This window comes from Carassius auratus, unplaced genomic scaffold, assembly GCF_003368295.1.
Source record: "Carassius auratus strain Wakin unplaced genomic scaffold, ASM336829v1 scaf_tig00214785, whole genome shotgun sequence".
NCBI classification, from domain to species: domain Eukaryota; kingdom Metazoa; phylum Chordata; class Actinopteri; order Cypriniformes; family Cyprinidae; genus Carassius; species Carassius auratus.
The window spans coordinates 194,558-220,528 of NW_020527804.1; the positions used below are offsets into that span (position 1 = coordinate 194,558).

The 25,971-nt window shown below is 38.4% G+C and overlaps 2 protein-coding genes and 1 pseudogene across 2 annotated transcripts; 2 read left to right on the top strand and 1 right to left on the bottom strand.

Annotated features, from left to right (window-relative positions):
* Nucleotides 1-1,255: 1,255 nt before the first annotated feature.
* Nucleotides 1,256-3,630, bottom strand: LOC113092938 (N-acetylmuramoyl-L-alanine amidase-like). The gene is made up of 5 exons (XM_026258736.1): nucleotides 3,519-3,630; nucleotides 2,525-3,334; nucleotides 1,891-2,101; nucleotides 1,480-1,774; nucleotides 1,256-1,354 (listed from the first exon to the last, which is right to left on the bottom strand). The coding sequence occupies exons 1-5, from the start codon at nucleotides 3,568-3,570 to the stop codon at nucleotides 1,340-1,342; spliced, it is 1,383 nt and encodes a 460-aa protein (XP_026114521.1). The 5' UTR covers nucleotides 3,571-3,630; the 3' UTR covers nucleotides 1,256-1,339.
* A 3,098-nt stretch (nucleotides 3,631-6,728) lies between these two features.
* Nucleotides 6,729-9,067, top strand: LOC113092939 (N-acetylmuramoyl-L-alanine amidase-like; annotated as a pseudogene).
* Nucleotides 9,068-9,402: 335 nt separating this feature from the next.
* On the top strand, nucleotides 9,403-25,677 carry LOC113092940 (protein Wiz-like). The gene is made up of 18 exons (XM_026258737.1): nucleotides 9,403-9,864; nucleotides 10,379-10,559; nucleotides 11,492-11,669; nucleotides 12,097-12,181; nucleotides 12,321-12,475; nucleotides 12,594-14,030; nucleotides 15,455-15,916; nucleotides 16,050-16,418; nucleotides 18,672-18,815; nucleotides 19,306-19,875; nucleotides 20,040-20,501; nucleotides 20,614-21,129; nucleotides 21,250-21,656; nucleotides 21,732-21,786; nucleotides 22,147-22,358; nucleotides 22,493-22,784; nucleotides 22,881-23,043; nucleotides 25,350-25,677. Exons 2-18 carry the CDS (start codon nucleotides 10,455-10,457, stop codon nucleotides 25,675-25,677), a joined length of 5,940 nt encoding a protein of 1,979 aa, XP_026114522.1. The 5' UTR covers nucleotides 9,403-9,864; nucleotides 10,379-10,454.
* Nucleotides 25,678-25,971: the final 294 nt, after the last annotated feature.

The window sequence follows — 25,971 nt, forward strand, 5'->3', positions numbered from 1 at the left end:
ATGTCTCTGTTGTCTTGTGTCAGCACATGGCTTTGTTGTTGTTGTTTTTTGACAGTCACCGGACCCCCTTGTTAGCCCTTGTCTAGTCCTTGCTGGTCTCATTGTGCTCACCTGTTCCTTGTGTTCTTTTGTCTTCTTTATAGTTTCCCTTACCCCCTTGTTTTTGCCAGTTTGTGGTCACTCCTATCTGCACAGTCACTATCTCTGTCTGTGGATGTGGTTCCTGTCTCCTTGGTCTTGGTTGGTCTTCTGCCCTTGTCCCATCTAGTCCTTTGTTATAGTTCTTCGTTCTTGTCCTGCTACTTGTTTTTGTATTTGGTAAATTTTTATGTTTTCATTTTTGGTTGATATTTTTATTTATTTATTTATTTTGTTATTTGTGTTGGTCAATTTAATTATTTCCTAATTTCTTTTTTTTTTCTGGATCTTTTGTTTTTGTTTTCTATGCCCCTGCCTGTCATTGTGTTCCTGTGGTGCCTTGTCCTGTTTTGTTTTCTTGTATTGTTAGAGTTCCCATCCAGACCTGTTCCCGTAAGTTGCTGCCACTGGTTTCCCTTGCCTGGAACCTGATCCCCTTCAGAGTCTGCAGTCAAGTATCTAAGCTCAGGTCTGTGGTGCCTTTCTCGGTTCTCTCCAGCTGCCTGCTCTTGCTGCTTCCTCTGATGATATTCTGTCAGTTGAGGTCCTAGGCTGTTCCGGTGGTCTTCCCTGGTTGTCTCTGTATCTGTTAACTGTGTTCTGTGCTTTTTGATACACCCTTGACACTCCTTGGATCCTGTTAAATTTTGTTTTTATTTTTGTAACAATTTAGTATGAGATTTATATATATATATATATATATATATATATATATATATATATATATATATATATATATATATATATATATATATATAAACACAGATGAAATCAAGACACAAACACTTTTCCGCAGAACTATACACACAGTCTATTGTGTTTGATCAAAAAGATATTTAATTATTTTATTCTACCACAGTATAGTTAGATTTGTAAATATACAAAATTCATATTAGCTACATTTTCTGATTTTTATTACATTCTATCAATGTAAAAATAAGGTCAAATTAAAGATCAAAAGATCAAAATAATGTACATTAACATTATCACTTTTGTAAAATAACTTTGTTTTCGACCAGAAGTATTCAAGGCAAATTACATTTTTGCCAGTTTGCCTTAGATTATTAGACTAGATTCATTTATAATGTTATGTGAAAGAAAAACACGAACAAATAGATATGATTTTTACTATGCATTTATTATGAGTGAAGTACTGTTTTCCAGAGACACAATTAGTTGTTCATTGTTGATGTCACAGTCATCAAGGCAAATAACTCTGTAGAGAGAAGCAGAGAAACACACACAGACACACAGTTATGGTCTGAACTGTGACCACAATCTATTTGGAGAAGTCAGAACTTAATAAATAAAATTAATCCTAAGAATCAGCAATCTTTTTACCTCCCAATGAGACCAGTTCTGGATTTCACGGTAGAGGGAGTTTCCAGGGCATTCTGTGGAATCGGCTTGTCTGTGTCCGTACAAGCTGTAATATGAGGACAGTCTGCCTCCGTTCACAGCGCAGCTTGTGAAGTCGTACCTCACCATGTCCAGCGCACTCCTGATGGGGAGCGTGGAGGTATAATCTCCAATGAAACAGACACCATAGCTTATGGAGTTGTACCCGTAAGCATGGGCACCGACCCAATTCCAGCCTCGGCCTTCATACAGGTTTCCATCAGAACCTGCAACAAAACTACAAACAAACAACAATAGTGATTAGAAATTACACTAATTCTGTACAGCACATGAAATACTGTTAAAGGGCTTTATTGTACAGAATGTTGTCTAACAAACCAGGACTTTCCTAACCTGTATCCAATGTCGGACCATCCATTGGTTTGCTGGTGGTAGCGCTGCATGGAGCGCATGTCACTGGCACATTGATCGAAGGTGGTGCAAGGCTTGGAGGGTTGATATGTGTGGTGGATGAAAAGATACGGCACAGGGAGAGACAGATAGGAGGGAGAACCAATGAAAGCTGCAGCTCCCCATTGAGACCGAGTGACGATCTTGGGACAGACTGTTTTTAGGAGGAAAAGAATGAGCAAAAGATGAGTAAAAGAATGAAAATAACCACAGTTGTAAATTGCTAAATAATTGAGTCACTGTAAAAAAAGAAAAAAAAAAAAAACATTATAAAAATTTATTTATATCAGTATAGAATATTTTAAATATTGTATAAGTAATAAGAGTAAATATATATATATATATATATATATATATATATATATATATATATATATATATATATATAATAAAAAAGTTTTTCAGTCACTTTAATGTTTGGTTTCTTCTATTTATTATTATTTTTATTACTTATTGCTATGAAAATACTAAATTAAAAGTGAATATTGTTTTATAAAGGCAATGTATTTAAATAAATATATAATTTTTTTTATAAAATAATAAATTGATCAGAGAATAAATGAACTGTATTACTTACCTGCATATATATGAACAAACTGGTCGAAGCCTTCGTTCATGACATCATCCAGCCTCTTCCTCTCAGACTCGTTTAAGTTGCGGTGAACTGTTAGAGCCTGGACCATCTGGCTTTTCAGCGAAGAGAAGCTGACGAGCTTTTTGAAGTTCATCCTTCGTTTTTGACTGATCAGACGGGGCGATGCGTCCAACCCTGCGGCGTCAGGCTGGTGACTGTAGTAACTCTTCAGCAGGTCACTCAGCGATCGCTCATGATCATTAGACGTGGAAACTTCTGACCCGAGAATGAACCCGTCTATACCTCCGATTATTAGGGCGTCTGTGGCCAAGGAGGGCAAATCAGAGAGACTGTAGACATTTGGGGATGAGATGCTATCCCAGAACCCTTTAGTGCCAAAAGGAAGAGTGGTTTGTTCATTGTGGACATGATGTAGAAATGAAGTGACCAGGTTGTGGGTCAAGGTTAAAGGATAAAGGCCTTGGATGGTGGACTGCAGCCCAGCCTCAAGTCCAAGGAGCATTGGGGCCAACGCCACATTTGAACCATCTAACGTGAGAACCACACCTTTCTCCTTCCCCATCTCTGACAGGCTGTGATTAATGACCTCGCTTACATAAGAAGTGACTGATGGATCTGACACAAGGTCATGTGCATCACTGAGGTCACCGAGGTATCGCTTGATGAGGTCTGTATCAAAGCCAGCAGCCTTACGTAGACCTTTCACCACATCGAGCATCTGAAGACCTGGATTCACAGCCTCAATGCTCTCCACGGCTCTGATGAAGTCCTTCATGTGCTTTGTTGTGGTGGCTGATGGAAAACCAGAGGGAAAAACACAAGAAAACAAGAACATTTAAATTTTTACTCAACCACAGACATTAAAGAAATCATTTATGAGTCAATCAAAATAAACTTTGGTAACATATCTAGCGCTTGCACACATAAATAAACCAGTAATTATTCTGGTGACTAGAAAACTGAATATCTGACTTACCTTCAGCAAACACCCCAAGCAAAGAAAGAAGCAGACACAAATGCCAATCCATGATGACAGAACTCGAGAACACTGAAGAGTCTCTGTTCACTCGGTCCGGTTATGATACTATCCTGCACCTCATACGCCTTATAAATACATGCTAACACTTACGTAAACACATGCTGATAAACGAGTGTGTTCCATGATATTAAGATTTAGCTTTGAGAAAGTGACAGATGCTTTCAATCTGTCTTAAATAAACTTGCAGTTGAATAAACCACCCATGATATTAATGAATATATCAAGAATCTTCAATCTTGCATCACATTAAAGTCTATTGTATTCTATAAAAGTGTAAGTGAATTATGGTAAAGGGGAAAACTACACTTCATCTGAATTATGCATAATACTTTATAATTAAGTCCCATTAGTTAACATCTGTTAATGCACTAATTAACATTACCAGTGAGCAATACATTTGTTACAGTATCAATAAATAGTACAGTACAGTTGTTAGAATAAATTAGCTCTAAACTAACAGATACAACTTTTGATTTTAATAGTGTATTAGTAAATGTTTCAAATGTAACTAAAATTAATAAATGTATATTGTAAAGCATTACTGATTTATGTTTACATTTATACTACAACACCCATTTCAAACCATTATTACAGAAAGTGTTTTCTTATTGCTAATAATTTTCAGATATATTAAGTAACAGCAAAGATATTTTTTTTATTAATTCTTCTTGTGAATATGTGGAAACTGTTGATAGATAAAGCTTCTATTTTTTTCCTTAATCTATATCAGCCTTTGATATGCTTCATCACAAGGTAATTTACCTTACGATATGGTTTATCACAAGGTAAACAACATAACCAAATCACAAAAATAGAAAAGTGACAGTCGGTTTATTTGCATACAAAAAAGAAAAAGAAAAAGACAAGAAACTCATGAAACATGGCTCAATTCAAAGACCTATCAAAGGATCAAAACTATGGCTCTTTTCTATTTAATTCGATCTTATTATATTTTCTTCAACTACATAATTAGAAAGGAGGTCCAAAAATTCAGATTGTGGGTGTTTCATTTCAATATTGAAGTACAGAATCATGGATATTTCTAATAATTTAAAGGTGTAATAAAAATTATAATTATTTTTTCAGGTGTTTTCATGCTGCTGAAATTTGCAGCTCATAATCATGTTTTCTAATCAGAAATCAACTTGATGGGAGGCTTGAATTAGTACTAAAGTCAGCCAGTTCCAGATTAATTTAAGCATATTAACTGAATTGTCTGCTTCACATACCAGGCCTATCACATTTTGTAAGTAAAATGGGTCAAAATCAACATTTCGTAATGACTTGAAATATTTAACAATTTTTCCTTTCTGCAGGAGATGCTTTTGAAACGTTTACAAGCAGTTAACATTTGATTATGAATGTGTATTTTTTGTATAATAAGTCAATTCTGTTATTATACAAGGTGTTTATTCATTACACCTCATATTAGGCCTACATCTTTTAAATTAAATTATAGATTTAAAATAAATATGTACTAATGCAAGCTGTTCTAGGTTAAAGCAATAGTGCATGTGATGATGATTATGATGCATGTGATTACACGGTCACGGTGATTAAAGGTGAAGTGTGTAATATTGACCGCTAGCGGCTGAAATGGGTATTGCAGCTAATTAAAAAGATATTGGAGACAGTCCTTTCCCCCTTCTCCTCTATGGGATTAGATCTCTGCCACAAATCTGCGATTTGCACATGCGCGAACTGAGTTTTGTGGAGAAAATGTTTGTCTTGAGAAGAAAGAAGAAAGTATTTTGAGTGCACAAAAATACATTTTGCACTTAATACGTTTTTGTATGTGTGCATATCTTCTTATTTGTGCGTGCAACGTTTCAGTAGCTTGCTCCCTTGATGCTTGCTCTCAGTGCTCTCTAAATTGCTCTCAATTATTTATTACCAATACATGAGCCTGCAACATATTAAACTGAAACCACAATTTTATCTGAAAAGCAAAAACAGACGTTATTTATCAAATCAACAAACTGCAACAAAGTGGGAACAAAATGAATCTCTAAATAAAAAAACAGGCTAAAAGAAAGTCATCTCATGTCTCTCCATATACTGGTATCATCACTTGGATTACAGCGTCACGTGCCTTCTTTTTTTTTTTTTTTTTTACAAATGTACAAATATCTTCACGGAATATGATCTTTGCTTAATAAACATATGATTTTTGGCATAATAGGAAAATCAGTAATTGTGACCCATAAAATGTATTTTTGGCTATTGCTGCAATTATACCCATGCCACTTATGACTGGTTTTGTGCTCCAAGGTCACATATATTTATTTACATCTATAAATATAATGAAAACGAAACGGCTAATGTTGTTTAAATCAAGCTCTGTTTCATGATTTAAAATTTAACAAATGTCCATGAAAAAATCTAGCCATTTTTCCATTTGTAATGTTGTTTAAGCTCGTGATGAAGGTTGATAAGAAAAAATAGAAGCTTTATCAATCAACAGTTTCCACTTATTCACAAGAAGAACTAATACTGTTATTTTAATTTTAAAAATCTGATTACTAGCAATAAGAAAACCCTTAACTTTAAGATAACATAAAAAGTAAAGGTTTGAAATTGATGTTATAATATTTCTCATTTTTTAAGTCCCGTTGAATAATCTGAAAGTATAAATGTAAACATTATGTAAATGTTAACACTTTACAATATGGTTCCATTTGTTAACATTAGCTTATTAGTTATTAACTGCATTAGCTAGCATGAAAAATATTTCTAAACAGTTTCTTAATCTTTTAAATGTTAACATTGGTAATGTTAATTAATGTATTTATTAGGACCTTATTGTAAAGTGTTACGAATTGTTAAAATGAAGTGTAGTTTTCCCCTTTACCATAATTCACTTACACTTTTACAGAATACAATAGACTTTAATGTGATGCAAGATTTGAAGATTCTTGATATATTCATTAGTATCATGGGTGGTTTATTCAACTGCAAGTTTATTTAAGACAGATTGAAAGCATCTGTCACTTTCTCAAAGCTAAATCTTTATATCATGGAACACACTCGTTTATCAGCAAGTGTTTACGTAAGTGTTAGCATGTATTTATAGGGTATGAATGCAGGATAGTATCATAACCGGACCGAGTGTACAGAGACTCTTCAGTGTTCTCGAGATCTGTCATCATGGATTGGCATTTGTGTCTGCTTCTTTCTTTGCTTGGGGTGTTTGCTGAAGGTAAGTCAGATATTCAGTTTTCTAGTCACCAGAATAATTACTGGTTTATTTATGTGTGCAAGCGCTAGATATGTTACCAAAGTTTATTTTGATTGACTCATAAATGATATCTTTAATGTCTGTGGTTGAGTAAAAATGTAAATGTTCTTGTTTTCTGTGTTTTTCCCTCTGGTTTTCCATCAGCCACCACCACCAAGCACATGAAGGACTTCATCAGAGCCGTGGAGAGCATTGAGGCTGTGAATCCAGGTCTTCAGATGCTCGATGTGGTGAAAGGTCTACGTAAGGCTGCTGGCTTTGATACAGACCTCATCAAGCGATACCTCGGTGACCTCAGTGATGCACATGACCTTGTGTCAGATCCATCAGTCACTTCTTATGTTAGCGAGGTCATTAATCACAGCCTGTCAGAGATGGGGAAGGAGAAAGGTGTGGTTCTCACGTTAGATGGTTCAAATGTGGCGTTGGCCCCAATGCTCCTTGGACTTGAGGCTGGGCTGCAGTCCACCGTCCAAGGCCTTTATCCTTTAACCTTGACCCACAACCTGGTCACTTCATTTCTACATCATGTCCACAATGAACAAACCACTCTTCCTTTTGGCACTAAAGGGTTCTGGGATAGCATCTCATCCCCAAATGTCTACAGTCTCTCTGATTTGCCCTCCTTGGCCACAGACGCCCTAATAATCGGAGGTATAGACGGGTTCATTCTCGGGTCAGATGTTTCCACGTCTAATGATCATGAGCGATCGCTGAGTGACCTGCTGAAGAGTTACTACAGTCACCAGCCTGACGCCGCAGGGTTGAACGCATCGCCCCGTCTGATCAGTCAAAAACGAAGGATGAACTTCAAAAAGTTCGTCAGCTTCTCTTCGCTGAAAAGCCAGATGGTCCAGGCTCTAACAGTTCACCGCAACTTAAACGAGTCTGAGAGGAAGAGGCTGGATGATGTCATGAACGAAGGCTTTGACCAGTTTGTTCATGTATATGCAGGTGAGTAATCCAGTTTATTTATTCTCTGATCAATTTATTATTTTATAAAAAATGTTATATATTTATTTAAATACATCGCCTTTATTTAACAATATTCACTTTTAATTTAGTATTTTCATAGCAATAAATAAGTAATAAAATAATAATAAATAGAAGAAACCAAACATTAAACTGACTGAAAAACTTTTTTTATTATATATATATATATATATATATATATATATATATATATATATATATATATATATATATATATATATATTACTCTTATTACTTATACAATATTTAAAATATTGTATACTGATATAAATACATTTTTATAATGTTTTTTTTTTTTTTTTTTTTTTTACAGTGACTCAATTATTTAGCAATTTACAACTGTGGTTATTTACATTCTTTTACTCATCTTTTACTCATTCTTTTCCTCCTAAAAACAGTCTGTCCCAAGATCGTCACTCGGTCTCAATGGGGAGCTGCAGCTTTCATTGGTTCTCCCTCCTATCTGTCTCTCCCTGTGCCGTATCTTTTCATCCACCACACATATCAACCCTCCAAGCCTTGCACCACCTTCGATCAATGTGCCAGTGACATGCGCTCCATGCAGCGCTACCACCAGCAAACCAATGGATGGTCTGACATTGGATACAGGTTAGGAAAGTCCTGGTTTGTTAGACAACATTCTGTACCATAAAGCCCTTTAACAGTATTTCATGTGCTGTACAGAATAAGTGTCATTTCTAATCACTATTGTTGTTTGTTTGTAGTTTTGTTGCAGGTTCTGATGGAAACCTGTATGAAGGCCGAGGCTGGAATTGGGTCGGTGCCCATGCTTACGGGTACAACTCCATAAGCTATGGTGTCTGTTTCATTGGAGATTATACCTCCACGCTCCCCATCAGGAGTGCGCTGGACATGGTGAGGTACGACTTCACAAGCTGTGCTGTGAACGGAGGCAGACTGTCCTCATATTACAGCTTGTACGGACACAGACAAGCCGATTCCACAGAATGCCCTGGAAACTCCCTCTACCGTGAAATCCAGAACTGGTCTCATTGGGAGGTAAAAAGATTGCTGATTCTTAGGATTTATTGTATTTATGAAGATCTGACTTCTCCAAATAGATTGTGGTCACAGTTCAGACCATAACTGTGTGTCTGTGTGTGTTTCTCTGCTTTTCTCTACAGAGTTATTTGCCTTGATGACTGTGACATCAACAATGAACATCTAATTGTGTCTTTGGAAAACAGTACATGTGCTATATGTATCACTTATAATAAATGCATAATAAAAATCATATCTATTGTTTCGTGTTTTATTTATTTTTTCTTCACGTGTCATGAGAAATTAATTAATTAAAAGTAATTTAAAGCAAACTGACAAAATCTAACTTCCCTTGAATTGTTGTGGTCATAACAATTGTGGATATATTAGGCTATATTAGCCTACTATGTCATTAAAGTGACAAACTTTACACATTCATATACCAGAATTATAGCTGACTTTTAAAAATTGTATAGAAACATATTTTATGTAGCCTATAAATACATTTTTACATAAACTATTTTCTATTTTACAATTTTATATATGTTTCATGTGGATTTCAAAATATTACATTATTTTACAGTTTTGAACTTGAACATTTTTTTTTCTTTTTAATCTTAAAATTAATGCCATTTTGTCATCCTCGCGCAGTAGTGTGCTGAAGTAGCTCGCGCTCCGCACCGCGCACGCAGCAGCGCCGCTGTTAGCGCTCTGATCAGGTGCCGTTCATCTCTCAACCTGCTGTGAAAGAGTTACAGCGTGGCTCATACACAAACTGCTTTCCCCTCCCCACCAACGTCACCATCCCTCCGAAACTAACAACATGGAGTCCGGTGTTTAGAGTGCAAAGGCGGTCTCCAGCGTTTGCTAAACCTATATGCTTTTCCCGGTGCTCCCGAGGGAAGACAGCGACGCTCCGGGACGCATAAAGCGCAACGCACACATGCTCTATAAGCGTCAGTGCGTTCGTGCCACTTGAATCCATAAAGGACATGGAGAGCGCGATGTGATTCATTGGACGCAGAAGATTCCAAAGACAGGCCGCTTTCCGTGAGTGTTTCACAACCCCATCCTCGCCGCAAACATCCAGAGAGATGGTTGACAGATTGTGTTCCTGGAAAAGGACGGCGTTCGCTGATAGTCCAGTCTTGACATCGCAAGTTATAAACGCATTGCAAACTGCATAGACGACCCCTTTTATTTAAGGGCTATTTTTTCCAGTAAAAACGGCCTCCTTCGATATTATCAGCATAGGAAATGAGGCATGATAAAATAGGTCAGGCAGAGTGACACTCCTCACAAATCTAGCACAAAGATTTAGATATTCAAATCCACTCTTTCAAAGGTTGGACAGCACTGAACACTATAACTAATTAATCACCAAATTAACCTCTTGAGTTAATAGACACCTTGCAAGTTTTATTTTTTATTTTTTATTTATTTATTTATTTATTTTAATTTTATTAAAAAAAAATACTTTTTAGGCTTCAGGTACATGTATATATTTGAATATGGTCAGATTGCATCCAAGTTGTTTTTTTTGTTTTTTGTTTTTTTTGTCCAGAAATGGAGTTGCTCTTCATAATGTAGGACAGGAGAAGTGGACAGTAGTTGCACCCAGGGTAGTGTACCAGGGGACCATGGAGCCAGAGGAGGATCTCTTGACCAGGGACCCCCAAGATCTGATGTCCAGCCAAGGGCTACTGCCTTCAACATCCACCTCCTTACTCAGCTGCACCTTCCTGGTATAGTCAAGGCATCTACCAACTCGTCCTACTTATGCTGGGCCTTATAAAGAAAAATACATACTTTTGAGCATGTAGCATAAGAGTAGACACTTTCTGACATACTAGGTCATCATAATTGTGTTACTTGCATCCTGTCACTGTTTAAACTGCCCTATCAGTCATCTTCTCACATTTGAATTCCTCCACATTAAGTTTCATTTAATTTCCTACCATATTATAAACGAAGCAGTATGGTGATCTGCCAGTGGCAGGTCTGTTGTGCTGAGCACTCTCATGTGTTTGCATAATAACACATTTAAAAGCTAATGACCAAATACATCTTGATAAATGTTCACAATGTCGTTGCAGATTAAATATACCGTAATGTGCATAACATTACATAAATATTTTTTTCATTAAGTTCAAATATTATTATTCACTCAAACCCCTTTATCTAAACCTCTATAATTTACTCTGTCTTTCATATATGCCTTTTTTTTTTTTTTTTACTTTTTTTTGTGTGTTTGTAGATGTTAATTTCAACCTATATTTAAGACATGCTAATTCTATTTTGGAATGCTATTATTTAGGAAGGATAGTATGCAATTTGCGACACAGCATTTAACTCTACTTTTTCTTTTTTTATTAATTTATATAGTTTTCCAATGAAAAAAGAAAATACTTATAGAAAATAAAAAATACTATAATATAACTATAACTATAAAATAGAAAATAAACTTACTCTATTAATAAAAAAAATGAAATTTGTGGGAGACATTGCTTTGATTCAGTTTAATACTTTTTATTATATTTTACAGTGATTATATACATTTTTGATTCCTGTCTTTTAACAATCAGTGTACACCTGTGTGAGAATCATGCAACATTTTATTTGTTCCCTAAGGACAACTATGTAATGCTGGACTTGTTTCAACCATCTGAACTCACAGGGCGGGTTATTGCATTGTGATGACATGGAGAAGGGTGATGGAAATGGAGATTCAGACGGTCCAAAATGCTTTTTCCCCACACTGGAGCATTGTGGTAAAGTACAAAGAAGTCCACGATCTTCAGCCTTCCCCTCATCTCTCACATGGGACTCCGACTCGGAGAAAGAAACCTTGGACGGTAATTGTCTCTTTGGTTCATTATTACTTTCACGTCAATGAAAAATGTCTGAATCATACACTCTCAGAAAAAAAGGTACAAAAATGTATGTGGCAGGTACACGTTTGTTCATTTTAGGTACTAATATGTACACTTTATGAACTAATATGTACCTTTAAGGTAGCAATATGCACTCTTTAAAGCTTTTGTACCTATTTTACTAAAAGTGTAAGAAACTCAGACCGACTAGAAATGAGAATCTGGAATGATTGAGCTAGTTTCAGACTGAACTAATCTGTGTTTGTACTGTAAAACCTGTTTCTCTGTGAACCGCGTTAATGGTTTTGTTTGTCTACATGCTGTAGATATAAATGTGAGTCTACTGATTTCTGTTAAGTCATGTGTTTATTGTTTGTGTTTCTGTGTGGATTCCAATGGTTTATGTCAGAGGAAGAACTTCAGCACTTTTCTAACCCTCATGGTCTGGCTGCTCACAGCCCAGGAAGTCCCACCTCTGGACAACAAGAAGACAGGTGAGATACGGAAAAACTGGTTTATAGAAAAGTGTATTCATCAAGGTTTTTTTTTTTTTTTTTTACATTTGAAGGGGGTTTGGTGGAAATAAATATTAAATTGTAACCCATTCATCCAGTTTTATCCTTATTCTTGCAGATTGGACCTTGATCTGTGCCAAGAACCTGTGGAAACAAAGCACTTATTTCTTGAGAAGATCCCACTTGCCCCCCTGGAGGTGGAGAATCAAGGAGATTTTACATACATAGAGATGAAAACTACAGACTACGACTCTACTAAATGTAGAACAAAATGTAAAAGAAAGCTTAGAGTACCTCAACACATGTTTTGATTGTCAATAACATCCTGTCATAAATAAAAAAAATCATGTCACATATTAAATCAATAAAGACTTTTGCGGTTTACTTGCAGTGGAGCAAGACAAAGTGAGCCATCTACCAGATGCTACACCAGAAGAGGGATGCCAAAAAGACAAGAAAGAGGAGCAGAAAGTGCTTAATAGTAGAGGGCGGGAAGAAAAGATCACTAAAGAGCCAGATGTATACACCTTCCCAGGCGACTCTGAGCCAGAAAGTCCACCACCTGGACCCTGGGCGCACTGCACCTTCATCCAACGCCGAAGAAAAAAGAGGGCCATATTGAGGCCTTTCTCTGGCTTAGACACTTGGCAGCACACAACGGGAGCTGGCAGGAAGACCAGAGGAAAACCCTCTGGAGCAAAGGAGCATAGGAAAGCCACAAGGGTTGGGGAAGGGATGTTCAAATTGAAAGAGGAAAAAGGAGAGAAGGTACGGGGAAGGCAAAGGTCAGTAGTAGAGCATCAACTGGATGGAGACCTCTCCCAAGAGATTTTTACATGTGTAGAATGTAGCATTTATTTCAAAAAACGCACCCATCTACATGAACACATGCAAGAGCATGGACAGGTTGGTAGATCTGGGAAGAAATGGCAGGGCCGAGACAAAACCTCTTGGAGTGGACATCTTAATAAAAAACCTTTTCAATGTATAGAGTGTGGTCTGGAGTTTGTAGACAAGGTACTCCTGTTAGATCATCAGCGATGCCATGAGGAGTCGCGGCAGAAAATCCTTAAAGAGATCAGAAAATTAAAAGAGAAGGATAAGCGGGTGGCAAAGCAAGCCAGTTTCAGTAAGGCATCAGAGCCAGTCAACCAAGAGTCAACAGATGTTAGCCAGTTTGTGTGTCTTAAGTGCAACTTTAGCTCGGATTTGCCTCAAGAACTTGCTGAGCATTCCAAGACGCACAACACTCGAACAAGAGCTGGTGTCTATCGAACCTCACCCCGCTTTCAACAGAAGTCCTGCAAGAAAGGACAAGTTCAGTCCCCTGCAGATGTTACGTCAACTCTTGTCACATCACCTCTTAACAAGAGGTACCCCATCCGGGCATCCAAAAAATCAAAAGAAACACAGCCCGAAAGTAGCACTTCACAGGTGGACTTTAGTTCGTTGTCTTGTCAAAGTACTTCTGCAACCCCAGGAGAGGCCGCAGAGCAACCTGATGATACAACCCTGCATGAAAATACAGACCCTGGGGAAGAGAATGTTCTACAGCCTCAGCATCTCGTGTCATCTCCGCCAAACCTGAGAGCTGCTCCGCGGCGTAAGGATGTGGCATTCAAGAGTATAGGGAATAAACGCTCAGTCCGGGCCGCGAGGGGTAAACTGGGGCGCACAAGAGTGAGTACAAGACTGGATCCTAAGTCCACTCTTAATCCCGTTATGAAAAAACAAGTCCAAATCTCAAACCAGTCCGAAGATAAGTGCCAGAAAGAAGACATTCCAACAACTGAACCAGAACATGATCCAAAACAAGACTCCATAACAGGTAAGTCAATAACAAGTTTATTATACCAAGGTCAGTCAGTGAGTAGCCTTGTAGCTAAACTGGCAAGGTGGTAACAATGGCGAGACTCAGAAGTGCTCAGGGAACAGTAACCGTACAATCCTGAATGCCCTAAAAATTGCTCAGATACATTATACTTACCAGTGTAATAAAAAAGAGAGGCTGTAAAATGTCATACAAATAATGAAATGTTTGCTAAAAAATTGTTGATGTATTTTCAGAAAGGTCTGTATTTTTCATCAATTTCTCACCATCTCTTTATAACATTGTCACATGATATAATACTGTCACCACAATAGAACAATGAGAATTTTCCTTCACATTTTCTATTACAAATAGGCAAATCTGAATAAATACATTACCTGTACCATCTTTTGTCTTGTAGTGAATCATGTATATGTGTGTGTGCACTATAAGTATTGTATTTAGAGCCACCCTTTTGCGACTCCCTGTTTGGCCACTGGTTAAAGGAGTGTAATGAATTCCATTGGCTGGTTATAATTGTGGGGTGTTACTTCCTGTTCCATTGGTGGATGCTCGCTATTAGCCACTGCTGGTGGTGTACAGACTTTCTTTCCCAAACAGTTTTCCCAGTCTGTGGCAATAGTCAGGAAGGACCAGTACTTTAATGTTGGGCAAATGGCAAGCCTTGAAATTCTAGAAGTTCACTTGAATCATGCTTGGCCATAAACTTAAGCATAAACAGGTTTCACCCTGGTCTGAACCTGGTCCCTTCCACTGCAGACTCTGTGGAGATACCTGCCTTGGCCTCGCAACTGAAGAGCAGCTTCTCAGCCAGCCTCCGAGGGGCAGCAGAGAGGCTGGGGTTGCTTGAGGGGCAGCAAGCCCAGCTAAGAAACGAGTTACCCCTCATCCTCATAGAGTCTCTCAGCTCTGACCTCCAAACTCCCCTCTCATGCAGCAGGGTGATGGGTGAGTGATGAGCAGAGCCACTGAGATCATAATTGGTAGCAGAGTAGCCAGGCCAAGCTGTTCCTTTTGTATAAAATGAGCCCAGAAATGAGAATTATGTAATCATTTACTTACCATCATGTTCCAAACCCATATGACAGTCTTTCTTCCATGGAACACAAAAGGAGAAATTCTGGTGGACATTCACGATGCTTTTTACTTTTTTTTGGAGCAACTTTGTTGTATAGAAAAAAAGTAGCATGGACAAAAGTAGTTTGGGAGTATGTGAGGGTGAATAAAAGATGACAGACTTTCCATTTAGGTCAACTATTCCAGTAACTCAGCTTGTCACCATACTCATTGCATCCCACATACATTTTGTTTGCATTTGACCATTAAATTGTGCCATACTGGTCTTGAATGTATTTTTTTATATATCTATATATATATATAACTGTTGAACACTCTGTAACAATCCACATTAACCCCACCAGAGACGGAGCTAACTGCTAATGATCCAGATCTCAAAGCCAACTCCTCTTCACCAAAGAACAGCAAAAAGCTTGAAGCACAGGAGGAACCACCCAAACTCAAAGAAGACAAATCTGATAGTCAGGAGAAGGTTAGAGAAGAAACACTCGTTACTGCAAAACTAGACGAGGATGATGATGATTATATAGATGATGACGAAGATGAAGAGGATGTTGTTAGTCATCTTATTGATGCATTAACTGAGGAAGATGATGAAGATGATGATGGAGAGGGGTTGTTGACAAGTGTGGAAAGAAAATGCCCTTATTGTCCAGATCGATTCCATAATGGCATCGGACTAGCCAATCATGTTAGGGGTCACCTGAACAGAGTGGGTGTCAGTTACAATGTTAGGCATTTCATCTCTCCGGAAGAGGTCAATGCCATTGAAAAGAAATTCTCGTACCAGAAGAAGAAGAAAAAAGGTGAGGATGCTTTTAAATGTAAATGTAGCCTACTGTTGTTAATGTTTATTAACTTGAAGTCTCAAAGTTTAGTTGCCTACCACACAGAACCAGAGGCTTGTTTTGATGCTCATCTCTCCATTGCTACCTCTAGTTGCCAACTTTGACCCATCGACCTTCAGCATAATGAGATGCGAGTTCTGCAGTGCTGGCTTTGACACCAGAGCTGGTCTCTCCAGTCATGCCCGAGCCCATCTCAGAGACTTTGGCATCACCAACTGGGAAGTCACGGTTTCTCCCATTAATATTCTCCGAGAGCTTTTTGCCAAGCATCCAGATCTTGTTCTACCCACTGCACCCACACATACTCTCCAGTCAAGTCAAGAGCAAAATTCTGACGAGGAGCAAGAGTGCAGGAAAGACATGAAGGATGAGGAGAACATGACAGCGGGACCCACCACTCTTTTTTCTGACTCTCCAAAACGGTGCTGGAAGGAAGAGCACAGTAGAAGTAAACTAGAGGGTAAGTGGATGGGTTTTACTTCTGCTGGATTTCTCAAAAACTTAAATAAAATTAAGCTACGAGTAATGTCATAGTTCTTACTTGGAAAGTTTTTTTTTTTCTTAATAAAAAATAATAATATCAATATTATTTAGCTACATTACATTTTTTTGTCACTACTCAAATGCAAGTGGGCTCAGTTAATGTCACTATATAGTTGTTTTACTTTTGATCATCTTTTTGTTTCCTAGTTATTTTTTCTTTATGTTTAGATGTTTTAACCGGCTTTTCAAAAGTTAACGAGGAAGCACATTAAGTGTGTATCATTTGCTCATGTTACTTTTCTATTAGATAAATAGACTTTACCTCATCTGCACTGTCAGAAGTCCAAAATAAACTAAAAGAAAACTTAAACGCTTGTGCATGCCTTGGGATTTTTGTAATGCTGTCCGGGGCAGTTGTGTAAGCAGATGTAAAGATTTGTAAATGGTGCAGAATACTTGTTAATTTCTTAATGCAATCTTCATTCATGTAATTGATGTCTGGCATTTAATATTTTTCCTAGTCTCCGCCTTTATTCGGTTCGTCACGCCTTGGTGCGTTAGTGCATGTGTGCGGGGCAAAATGGCTGCTTCCACCTCCCCGCAGACACAAACAATAGCGGAAAAATTGTCTGACTGTAGGTGCTGTAATAAGTCCGATGCGCTGCAGCCTCTGGATGGTGAGTGCATGCACTTCCGCGCCGTGCATGGGGATGCGTGAGAGATGCATATGATCGGAGCTTCGCCACTTTTATAGCTTGCATGGCATGCAATCGTGTTAACATTTAAGACAAGGTCCTGTTATACCCGATGTGCGTTTTAAATCACTAATGCTGTTCCAGTGAGACAGAGTGCACGTACGAAAGCGACTCATTCCCCTGCTGCCTGAACAGTTTTCGATCTAAAAAGTCATGATATGTGACATATTGCGCTCATAAAGGCAGTTTTTGATGTCCTGTCAAAATGACGGCTTCTTTATTCAATGCATATGTCTTTATGATTCTTGAAATTAGGCTGAGTCTTCGCCATTTTACTTGAGGTGCTTTTTTAATGTTGAAATGGAGCGCGCCAGCTCTTTTTCCCTCTTGGTTCTTATTTATTTTTCCGCGCACTTTCACAAAAACATTTTTTAAGAAAATGTCAGCGCTTGTTTTCTTTTACGTTGCCCTGAATAAGTTATTTAACGGTGGGTTTTCTTGTTTAACTTTATATATTTTTTCTCTTTATTGTCTGGTTATTTCATGGAGTAGCCAGTGCCATTACAGGGAATTTTCATTTTCAGTCTGAGCAGAAAAAGGGCTGATGTTGCTAGAATTGTGTCTAGGAAAGATCAAATGACAGAACAGAAACGCCCACCGCAGGAACGCTTCACAGCTTATTATATTGAATATGCTGAGAAGAGCAAGACCAGCAGGAGCTTCAAAAGAAAATCAGTTTGTGCTGCTTGAATGTAGACCTGCTGAATTTACCACTGGAGTGAATAACGTATCAGTCAGTAGGTTCATCTAAAAGTTAGTCTTTAGAAATCCAAATTAAACAACTTTAAGTCAGACAGACCTGTTGTTTTATAATCTATTTGGTTGCCAGTAATTGCAATCAAAGAGCTGTGAAAGTTGTGTGCAGGGCGAGACTTAGCAGGGTGCTGGGGTGGGCTATTCCCCACTTTAACATTTTCTCTGTGCAATATGGTGCTAGAGAGAGAGAGAGAGAGAGAGAGAGAGAAATGGGGTAGAAATAGTTATTTAGTCACAGATGAATTTGTTACATTTATGGCAAAAAATCTGGATTGTGTGATGTCATGATTTGACCAAATTATGATTGGAAATTGTACAATGTATAATCTCAAAGGGGAAAAAAGTGTATGTGAATTTTAAGGCTTATTAGAAGGTTGAAATATATATATATATATATATATATATATATATTTTAATTCCTTTGCTGAAATTGACATCAAACTATATATTTTCTGATTGCCTTAATAACAGACCCCATAATAAGGAAAATATTTAGCAGGTGACTTTTAATGGATAATCTTACAGAATCACCTGGCCAGGTAATTAAGCATACATTCATTATAATTATTTTTATTTTATTTTATATTATTTATTCTGTGCATTAGATGAAGGTAAAGCTAGTTACAGTTTGTTTAAAGGAAACATTCGTTTGAGACCTTGGTGGCTTTACCTATACAATTAGCTAATTTTAAAAAGAATGTTGCTCTATGCATATACAGATGGGGAGGAGGCAGAAGATGGGGAAGAAGAAGAAGAGGAGGTCCAAATGCCTGGTACAGATAAATTGGCTGCAAGCCCAGAAGAAAAGACCCTGTTCTCTATAGAGGAACAGAGCACTGATTCCAAAGAAATAGACACAATGGGTAATATGAATTTAAGTATTTTAATCTACTTTCAAAATAATAGCTCACCCAAAAATGAAAACCTCATCATAATTTACACACATTTTGATGTTGTTTCAAATCTGAGAATATTCTTTAAAAAAATCAACTTTTGTGTTCCACAGAAATTCATACAGGTTTGGAATAATGTGATAGTGAGTAAAAATTGACAGAAATGGTTATTTATGGATGAAGTAATACTTTTAGAAAAATCTGAATTTGCTACTGGTAATTGCATTAACATTCATTTTTGAGCTGATGGGATGTTATGTTACATATATTGTCCTATTAGTCTGGTCTGTCACTTTGATTTTCTTTCTCTTTACATTACAACATTTTTTTTTTTTTCACAGTGGAGAGTCAGTAAAGGTCGATTAACTCTGCTTAGTGAACAAATGATAAAAAAAAATTGGTAAGCAGTCCCATCTATCAAAATGCATAAGTCCTGAATCACAATTTCTCTGTTTTCCAGGCTCTAACTTGTTGAAATGTGAGTTTTGTGGTGCTGCCTTTGAGACACGTCGTGGTTTGTCTAGCCATGCCCGCTCTCACCTACGCCAGCTTGGCATCGGCATGTCAGAGAACAGTGGTGCACCCATTGATCTCCTCTACCAGATCACTAAGGAACGCTCCATTGACACACACTTTACTGGCACCTCCCCTACTGTGGAATCTCCCAAAAAGCTCCAGCACCATGCCCCTATTGTTCCTATACCCAGCCCCACAAAAGATGTTGAAACTGAAGAAGGACTGCTGGACACCAAGCCCCCTGTCCCATTCTCTATTGCGGCTTCCGCTATTAAAGTTTCCTCTTCACCAACTACTCACTCTGCAGCTGGCTCCCTGCCATCCTCTCCATTTGTAAAGTCTCGGTCCCCTTCCCCAGTGCTGAGAAAGGCTCCCATCTCTTCCCTACTACCCGTGTCTTCCCCATTGCGATCCCAGGAGCATAAGACCTTAGGAAAGAACCAGCCTACCAACCTCTCTAGTCCGAACAAACCATTCTGGGCGCCGCAAGATACGGATGCCCCATTGAATCTTAGTAAGAAGTTATTTAATGTCCTACACACTAATAAAGAATTTCCAATAATTTGTTTGTGATTTGTTTTTGTTGTCTTGTGGTCTTCATTTGCTTTGCTTTTGCTTGTTTATTGTCTGTTGTTCTTACAATCTCTTTAACTTTTCTCTTCCGCTCACACTTTCCAGCGATGGACATGGACTCTAAAGACATTATTTGCCAGTTGTGTGGTGCATGGTTTGAAACAAGAAAAGGCCTCTCTAGTCATGCTCGTGCCCATTTGCGCCATTTTGGGATTGAGTACTCAGAATCTAAGGGTTCCCCCATTGATTTACTCAACCGGTTCATCTTGACTGATGACTTTAAGCACAGAGCAAATTCTTTTCTATCAGATGCTCCAGAAGACCTGAGGTCCCAGAAGACCACGGTGACATCCCTTTTACCCTCCACTTCCACTTCACCTAAAAGATCACTTCCCTCCAGCCCTGTCCTATATAAAACAGCAACCACTTCTGTGAGGACAACAATTGGCTCTAAAGCTACCTCAACTTCTTCCCACCCTTTATTGGGCCCACCCCCAAAGAAGCTGAAAGCGTCTTCATTGCAAGTACTTCGTTTCAGTAGTGGAGAAGTTATGTCCTTTCCTATAGGTAACAAACTTTATATGTTTTTGCATGTTTTGTTTATCATTTGCTTCCTCAATTGTGTTAGGTAATTTACACACCAAAACTGACTAAAGTATGATAAATTGTTCTCTACCAGAGCCAATGAAAGACGTGGGCTGTGAATTCTGCGGAGAACTTTTTGAGAACCGCAAAGGCCTCTCCAGTCACGCTCGCTCCCATTTGCGCCAACTTGGGATAACAGAATGGTCTGTGAATGGCTCACCAATTGACACACTAAAAGATATTATAGTCCGTCGAGGCCTGCCATCCATCAAACCTCTGAAGTCCCCCAAATCCCCCTCTTCTTCTCCAATTCCTGGGCTGCCTCGGACCACAGTCCAGTCTTCTTCCCCACCAGGGAATGTGCTTGGGCGCCCGTCTTTCCATTTTGCCCAAACTCCCAGCCACGACCAGCCTACTACACGCAAAATGTCTCCTTCGACATCTACTGCCAGCTCTTCCCCAAACGTAGAGCTCGTTAAACCGAAACCAGAGCCTGAAATTGTGGAGGTTACAATGAAAGGATCAGACATGGGAGTAAATGAAAGCTACAACCCAGAGCCACTACATTCCAGTTTAGACACTTCAGATAATGTTTATCCTGTCAACTTGGGTATGTTTTTTTTTTTTTTTTTTTTTTTTTTTTTTACTATTAGCCTTTTCAAAGATCTTAAAGGATGACTGAATCTTTCCTAGCTCAATCTGTTGTCTTTTTGCTGTTTTTCTCCTTCAGTTATGACTCAGGAGAAGGAACCTTCCCGTGATATTCGCTGTGAATTCTGTGGTGAATTCTTTGAAAACCGCAAAGGCCTCTCAAGCCATGCACGTTCACACTTGAGGCATATGGGTATCACAGAGTGGTCTGTGAACGGCTCTCCCATTGACACACTTTGGGAAGTCATGAGGAGACAAGGCACTACCCCTGCATCTGTTGCCTTTGGCATAAAGGAGGAACCAGGACAGGACAGTGGGATTTCATTAAACAGTCCAGGCTATCAGTCGTCTGCCCTGTCCCGAAAGTCACCTCTTAACCTGCTTCACTCTGGCTCGCGTCTTCATAAGCATGGGCTGGGAAGCGTTGCCTTGTCCTCTACCTCATCTGTGGGGAAGATTTTTGGAGTGCCTCCTATGAAGAAGAAGGTACTGGTGGAGGAGGGACAGCCAGGAGAGAAAGCATTGCTCATTCAATCTAAAAATTTCTCACCTCCCCCACAGGACTATTCCTTTAGGGGTAAAGCCTCAGTGGAGAAACATGGGGTAGGCCACATGGGTAAGGTTATATTTTTGGCTAACTCCTTATTTGGTTCTTTTTGAAAATAATTGTTTGAAAATAAAATTGTAGTGCAGTGCCTGTTTTGCTTCCATGTTTGCAAAAGAATGACTCTCAAATAAATGTAAGACCCAAGTGGAGAATTCCAAGACTTAAAATAGTTTCTGATATTGGTTAAAAGTAAAAAAAAAAAAAAAAAAAAAAAGAGGATATAAAGACTGGCCCTATCTTTAGATGTTTCTGGTCCTATTGTGAAGTACTCATTGTTTGCATGTTTGGCACAATATTTATTGGTTTCATTGCTGTGTGAATAGTCTCAAGAACAATATGACTTCATTTTTTTTTTACTTTCATTTCCAGATGCCAGTTGTGAACTCTGTGGATTTTACTTTGAGAACCGGAAGGCACTGGCCAGTCATGCTCGAGCACATTTACGTCAGTTTGGAGTGACAGAGTGGTGTGTAAATGGTTCGCCTATCGAGACGCTGAGTGCCTGGATACGCAGCCGTCCACAGAAGGCAGCAGAGATGCAGCAAAGTTATGTTCAAGGAGCCCGCTATGCCCAAAAGAAAGTATGAAAGCAACTGGAACAATTTTGTGATTTTTTTACTTCCCTACCTAGTCATTGCAATTCTGTGGTGTTCTTGCTTTGAAGTTTAAAAGCTTGCTTTTTAATATAAATTAAAATGGCTGTAATCTTTTGCAGAGGTGTGGTTCTGCTCTCTCACCATCCCGTGACTCTGACTCTACAACTCCTGTTTCCCAAAAGCCCACTGTGGCCAAATGGGCATCTCTCACTTTGCCTCAAAAGAGAGCAATTGGGCGGGATGTCAAAAGTTGTCCCTGGGGGTTGTCATCACGGGGAACTGACGCAAAAAGCAGGAGTGGAAGTTCCACTCAGCATGGCCTTATTCCACAGCCTGGCACTCATCATTCCAATAATGCACTTCCACATGCGCAGGTGGCGCATAGTGAACTCAACGTGCGTTTACCACGAGGTCTGAGCACAGCTTCACCTTAATCTCTTCATATCCCTTTTCCCCAATCTGCCTAGAAAATCAAACTTAATCTAACAATTTCTCTTTTCTCTTCAGGATTTGAGAGACGCCCACTTAAACATCCATCCCATGCTGAAGGAGGGGTGGGAGAGAGTGGCACCCCGAAACCTCGCTCCAGTACCGTTCCTGCCCTTGTGCCAAAGCCCCCCTCCACTCCACTGGTTAAACTTGTGGGTAAAATTTACTCACTTAAGTGCCGGTGAGTTGCATTTATTAGATCTGTACTTGGAAATTAGATCTAATGTACCTAGTGAGCTGTCTTGATATCTTGAATGCCTACTAGCATGCTAAACAAAATGGAACCTTGTAAGTGTTCTGTTTTAGAACTAGAATGGAAGAAATTCCATGTGCTAACAAACAGCACTTCTTACAGGCCCAGCTTACAACTAAGGCTATGTTTACAGTAGTGCAAATGTGGGCAGCCAGGCCATTGTTTTCAAAGGTTTCTGTTTTGGTCTGTTTACATTGAAATGCCACCCCAGAGTTTTCAAATGAAAACGGGGCCCTTGAAAAGCCTCCGTTTTCAAGGGTCTTAAATGCCAGAGTAGTATAAAGAACAGGCGTAACTGTAGCAAAAAGGTATTTATTACTAAAACAAAAAGCACTAGTGTAAACGTAGCGTAATTCCAGTTAGCTAGCATGATGAAGCTAATAACATGATATGGCAATAAATATAAAGACTGCATAATACACATAAGTAATGGTTAGAATAGTCCACTCTTTAACATATTTGTTTTGATACTTTTCTCTGTTTAGTAAAATATTTATAATTGCCTTATCTACAATTGTAGCATCTCCATGTGGCAACAAGCAATTTTCTTACATTCCCTCAGCTCTCATTTGATGTTAGCGTGTTGCTATACTTGCGCTATTGAGCATAAAAACAAATATTGCTCTAGTGTTGTCAAAAGACCTGGTACTTCAGTACCAAGTCAGTACTAAAAAAAATTAAATGTTATGGTACCAGGTTTTTTAAAGTACCAGTAGTACCGAGTATCCGGTCAACCTGGTTCTTGATGCGAAAGGTGCGCAGATGCACTCTCTTCATAACAGCAGTGAGACGTGGCGACAAATCAAATTAAAGACTTCTAGCAAGTTAGTTTTGTGTAACCCATTAAAAAACGTGTGGCATCCGCCACAATTTCAAAACTGACCGGTGCAAATCGATTTTCCAAAAGGCTTTTACTTTGTTGAATAAACATGAGCACTGCACGTGTCAAAGTAAAAAAAAATGGCATGTGTGTTTTTATATCACTGTGTTTCTGAAGGAAACTGACTGTCTTCAGAAAATTATGGATGTCACTTCTTGCCTGTAATGCCTGAGAAGCGTTTGTGAGCCCAGGCTCAGTACTTGTTTGATTGCAGCCGTTACCAGAGAAACCTCTCTCTTTCACTCTACAAGCGCCTCCTGCTGGAAGATGGTGAATTTGCATATATATGCTGCCACAAATAGAGTGCAAGGCTGTGGGAAACACTGTTACGAATATATATATTTTTTTTTATTTTTATGTCAGATTGAAATTAACGCTGGTATTAGAGTGCTTCTTCGTTAGCATTAGTGGGCTAACACTAATATAATGACTATTAGAATTAAGTTTATTTATTAACTATTTAATGCTCCTATAACTTTTATCATGGTCAAAAAAACAGGTGGACATGATGATATGTACTATTTTAGATTTTTAAACACCGGATGCTTTTAAATGAATTTTGAATCTAAAATATGCATGTTAGAGAATGTACAAATGGTTAATATTGTTTGTGTCATATCAGTCAGAAAAGCAGTTCTGGGCTTTTTTTTTTTTTTTTTCAGCTAACTTAGTTGTTATTCTTGGCTTTAAAATTCAAAAGCCCTTTAAAACTAAATATGTACATAGTTTGGATTAAATAAAAGTGTAGTAAAAAAAAAATAATTAGCATGTTTTTGTTTTGCATTGGTACCAAAATTGGTACAGAGAACCATGGATTTTCACTGGTATCAGTACCGAATTACAAAAATTTTGGTACCAAGACAACACGATATTGCACAATTTATGGTGTTATAATGAACTGTTATAGTAACACTGTTAAGGACCAGATCTCGCTATTAACTAACATGAATATTGGCTTTTTAGTACTTATAAGGCACATATTAATACCCAATTTTGCTATATTTTAGATTCCTTAATCCTACATCATACCTAAACTTTTAACTATTAATAATAAGCATATGAGTAGCTATTGGAGTCAAAAGTCTCAGTTAATGGTTACTTAATTGCAAGAACATGACCTTAAAGCATGAACATTTATATTTTTTATTAATTGTATTTTTTATTAGAGCTACTATATTGTTTTTTATTTGTTTTATATTTATTGATATGTTTTGCGAAGTAAAATTATATTCATAATCAGCATATCTTTCAACTAGATAACTAGACATGACGTCTAGATGGTATGATTAAAATAGCTGTAAATGTGTAAGCCCTCAGAAACAATTGTCATTTATTTGTAATCCATTTCTTTTAGGTTCTGTGACGTGGAGTTTCACGGCCCTCTCTCGGTACAGGAGGACTGGATCAGGCACCTACAGCAGCACATCCTCAATCTTAACTACAACAAGACTGCTTCACCTGCAAACGACAGTCCCGCCCAAAGTGACGCACCTGATCCCAAGCCCCTAGTCTCAGCTGCTACCTCCACGTCAACTACGACCACAGCCCCCTCCACGACCCCCGTCCACACCCTCCCCGAAGCCCACAACTACACCCACATCAGCCTCCACACCTACACCCGCCCCCAGCCAAGCTTCAGCGGGGCGGCCGGCTACAGCAGAGCCAGTTCCTTCTCCTGCTAATTAGGCCATGTGTCCTTCCTACATATGTATAAGATGCCATCATCTTCGGCAGTCATTTACATGATTTGTTTCTGTATTACTCATCTTTGATTATTTAAATCTCTGATCAAAGGGAGAGATTTTTCGAAAAATCTCAGCTAGCGACCCACTTACCCTGACCTACATCGCGAGCATCTGTTATGATTCAGGGCGCGAGGGTAGGTGTGTTGCCATGGACAGTTCTCATCTCCCTTTTGTCGGCCGTAATTTATGAACAAGAAAAAGTCACAGTATAATACAAATTACATTGTTTTG

What these genes read in the sequence shown, in the direction of transcription:
- LOC113092938 (XM_026258736.1), bottom strand. Translation starts at nt 3,570, where the DNA reads ATGGATTGGCATTTGTGTCTGCTTCTTTCTTTGCTTGGGGTGTTTGCT. An exon ending in GCTTGGGGTGTTTGCTGAAG is followed by an intron (nt 3,335 to 3,518) that starts GTAAGTCAGATA and finishes GTTTTCCATCAG; the next exon opens with CCACCACAACAAAGCACATG. An exon ending in TGGTCCGACATTGGATACAG is followed by an intron (nt 1,775 to 1,890) that starts GTTAGGAAAGTC and finishes GTTTGTTTGTAG; the next exon opens with TTTTGTTGCAGGTTCTGATG.
- LOC113092940 (XM_026258737.1), top strand. Translation starts at nt 10,455, where the DNA reads ATGGAGCCAGAGGAGGATCTCTTGACCAGGGACCCCCAAGATCTGATG. An exon ending in TCTGGACAACAAGAAGACAG is followed by an intron (nt 12,182 to 12,320) that starts GTGAGATACGGA and finishes TTATTCTTGCAG; the next exon opens with ATTGGACCTTGATCTGTGCC. An exon ending in CAGTAGAAGTAAACTAGAGG is followed by an intron (nt 16,419 to 18,671) that starts GTAAGTGGATGG and finishes ATGCATATACAG; the next exon opens with ATGGGGAGGAGGCAGAAGAT.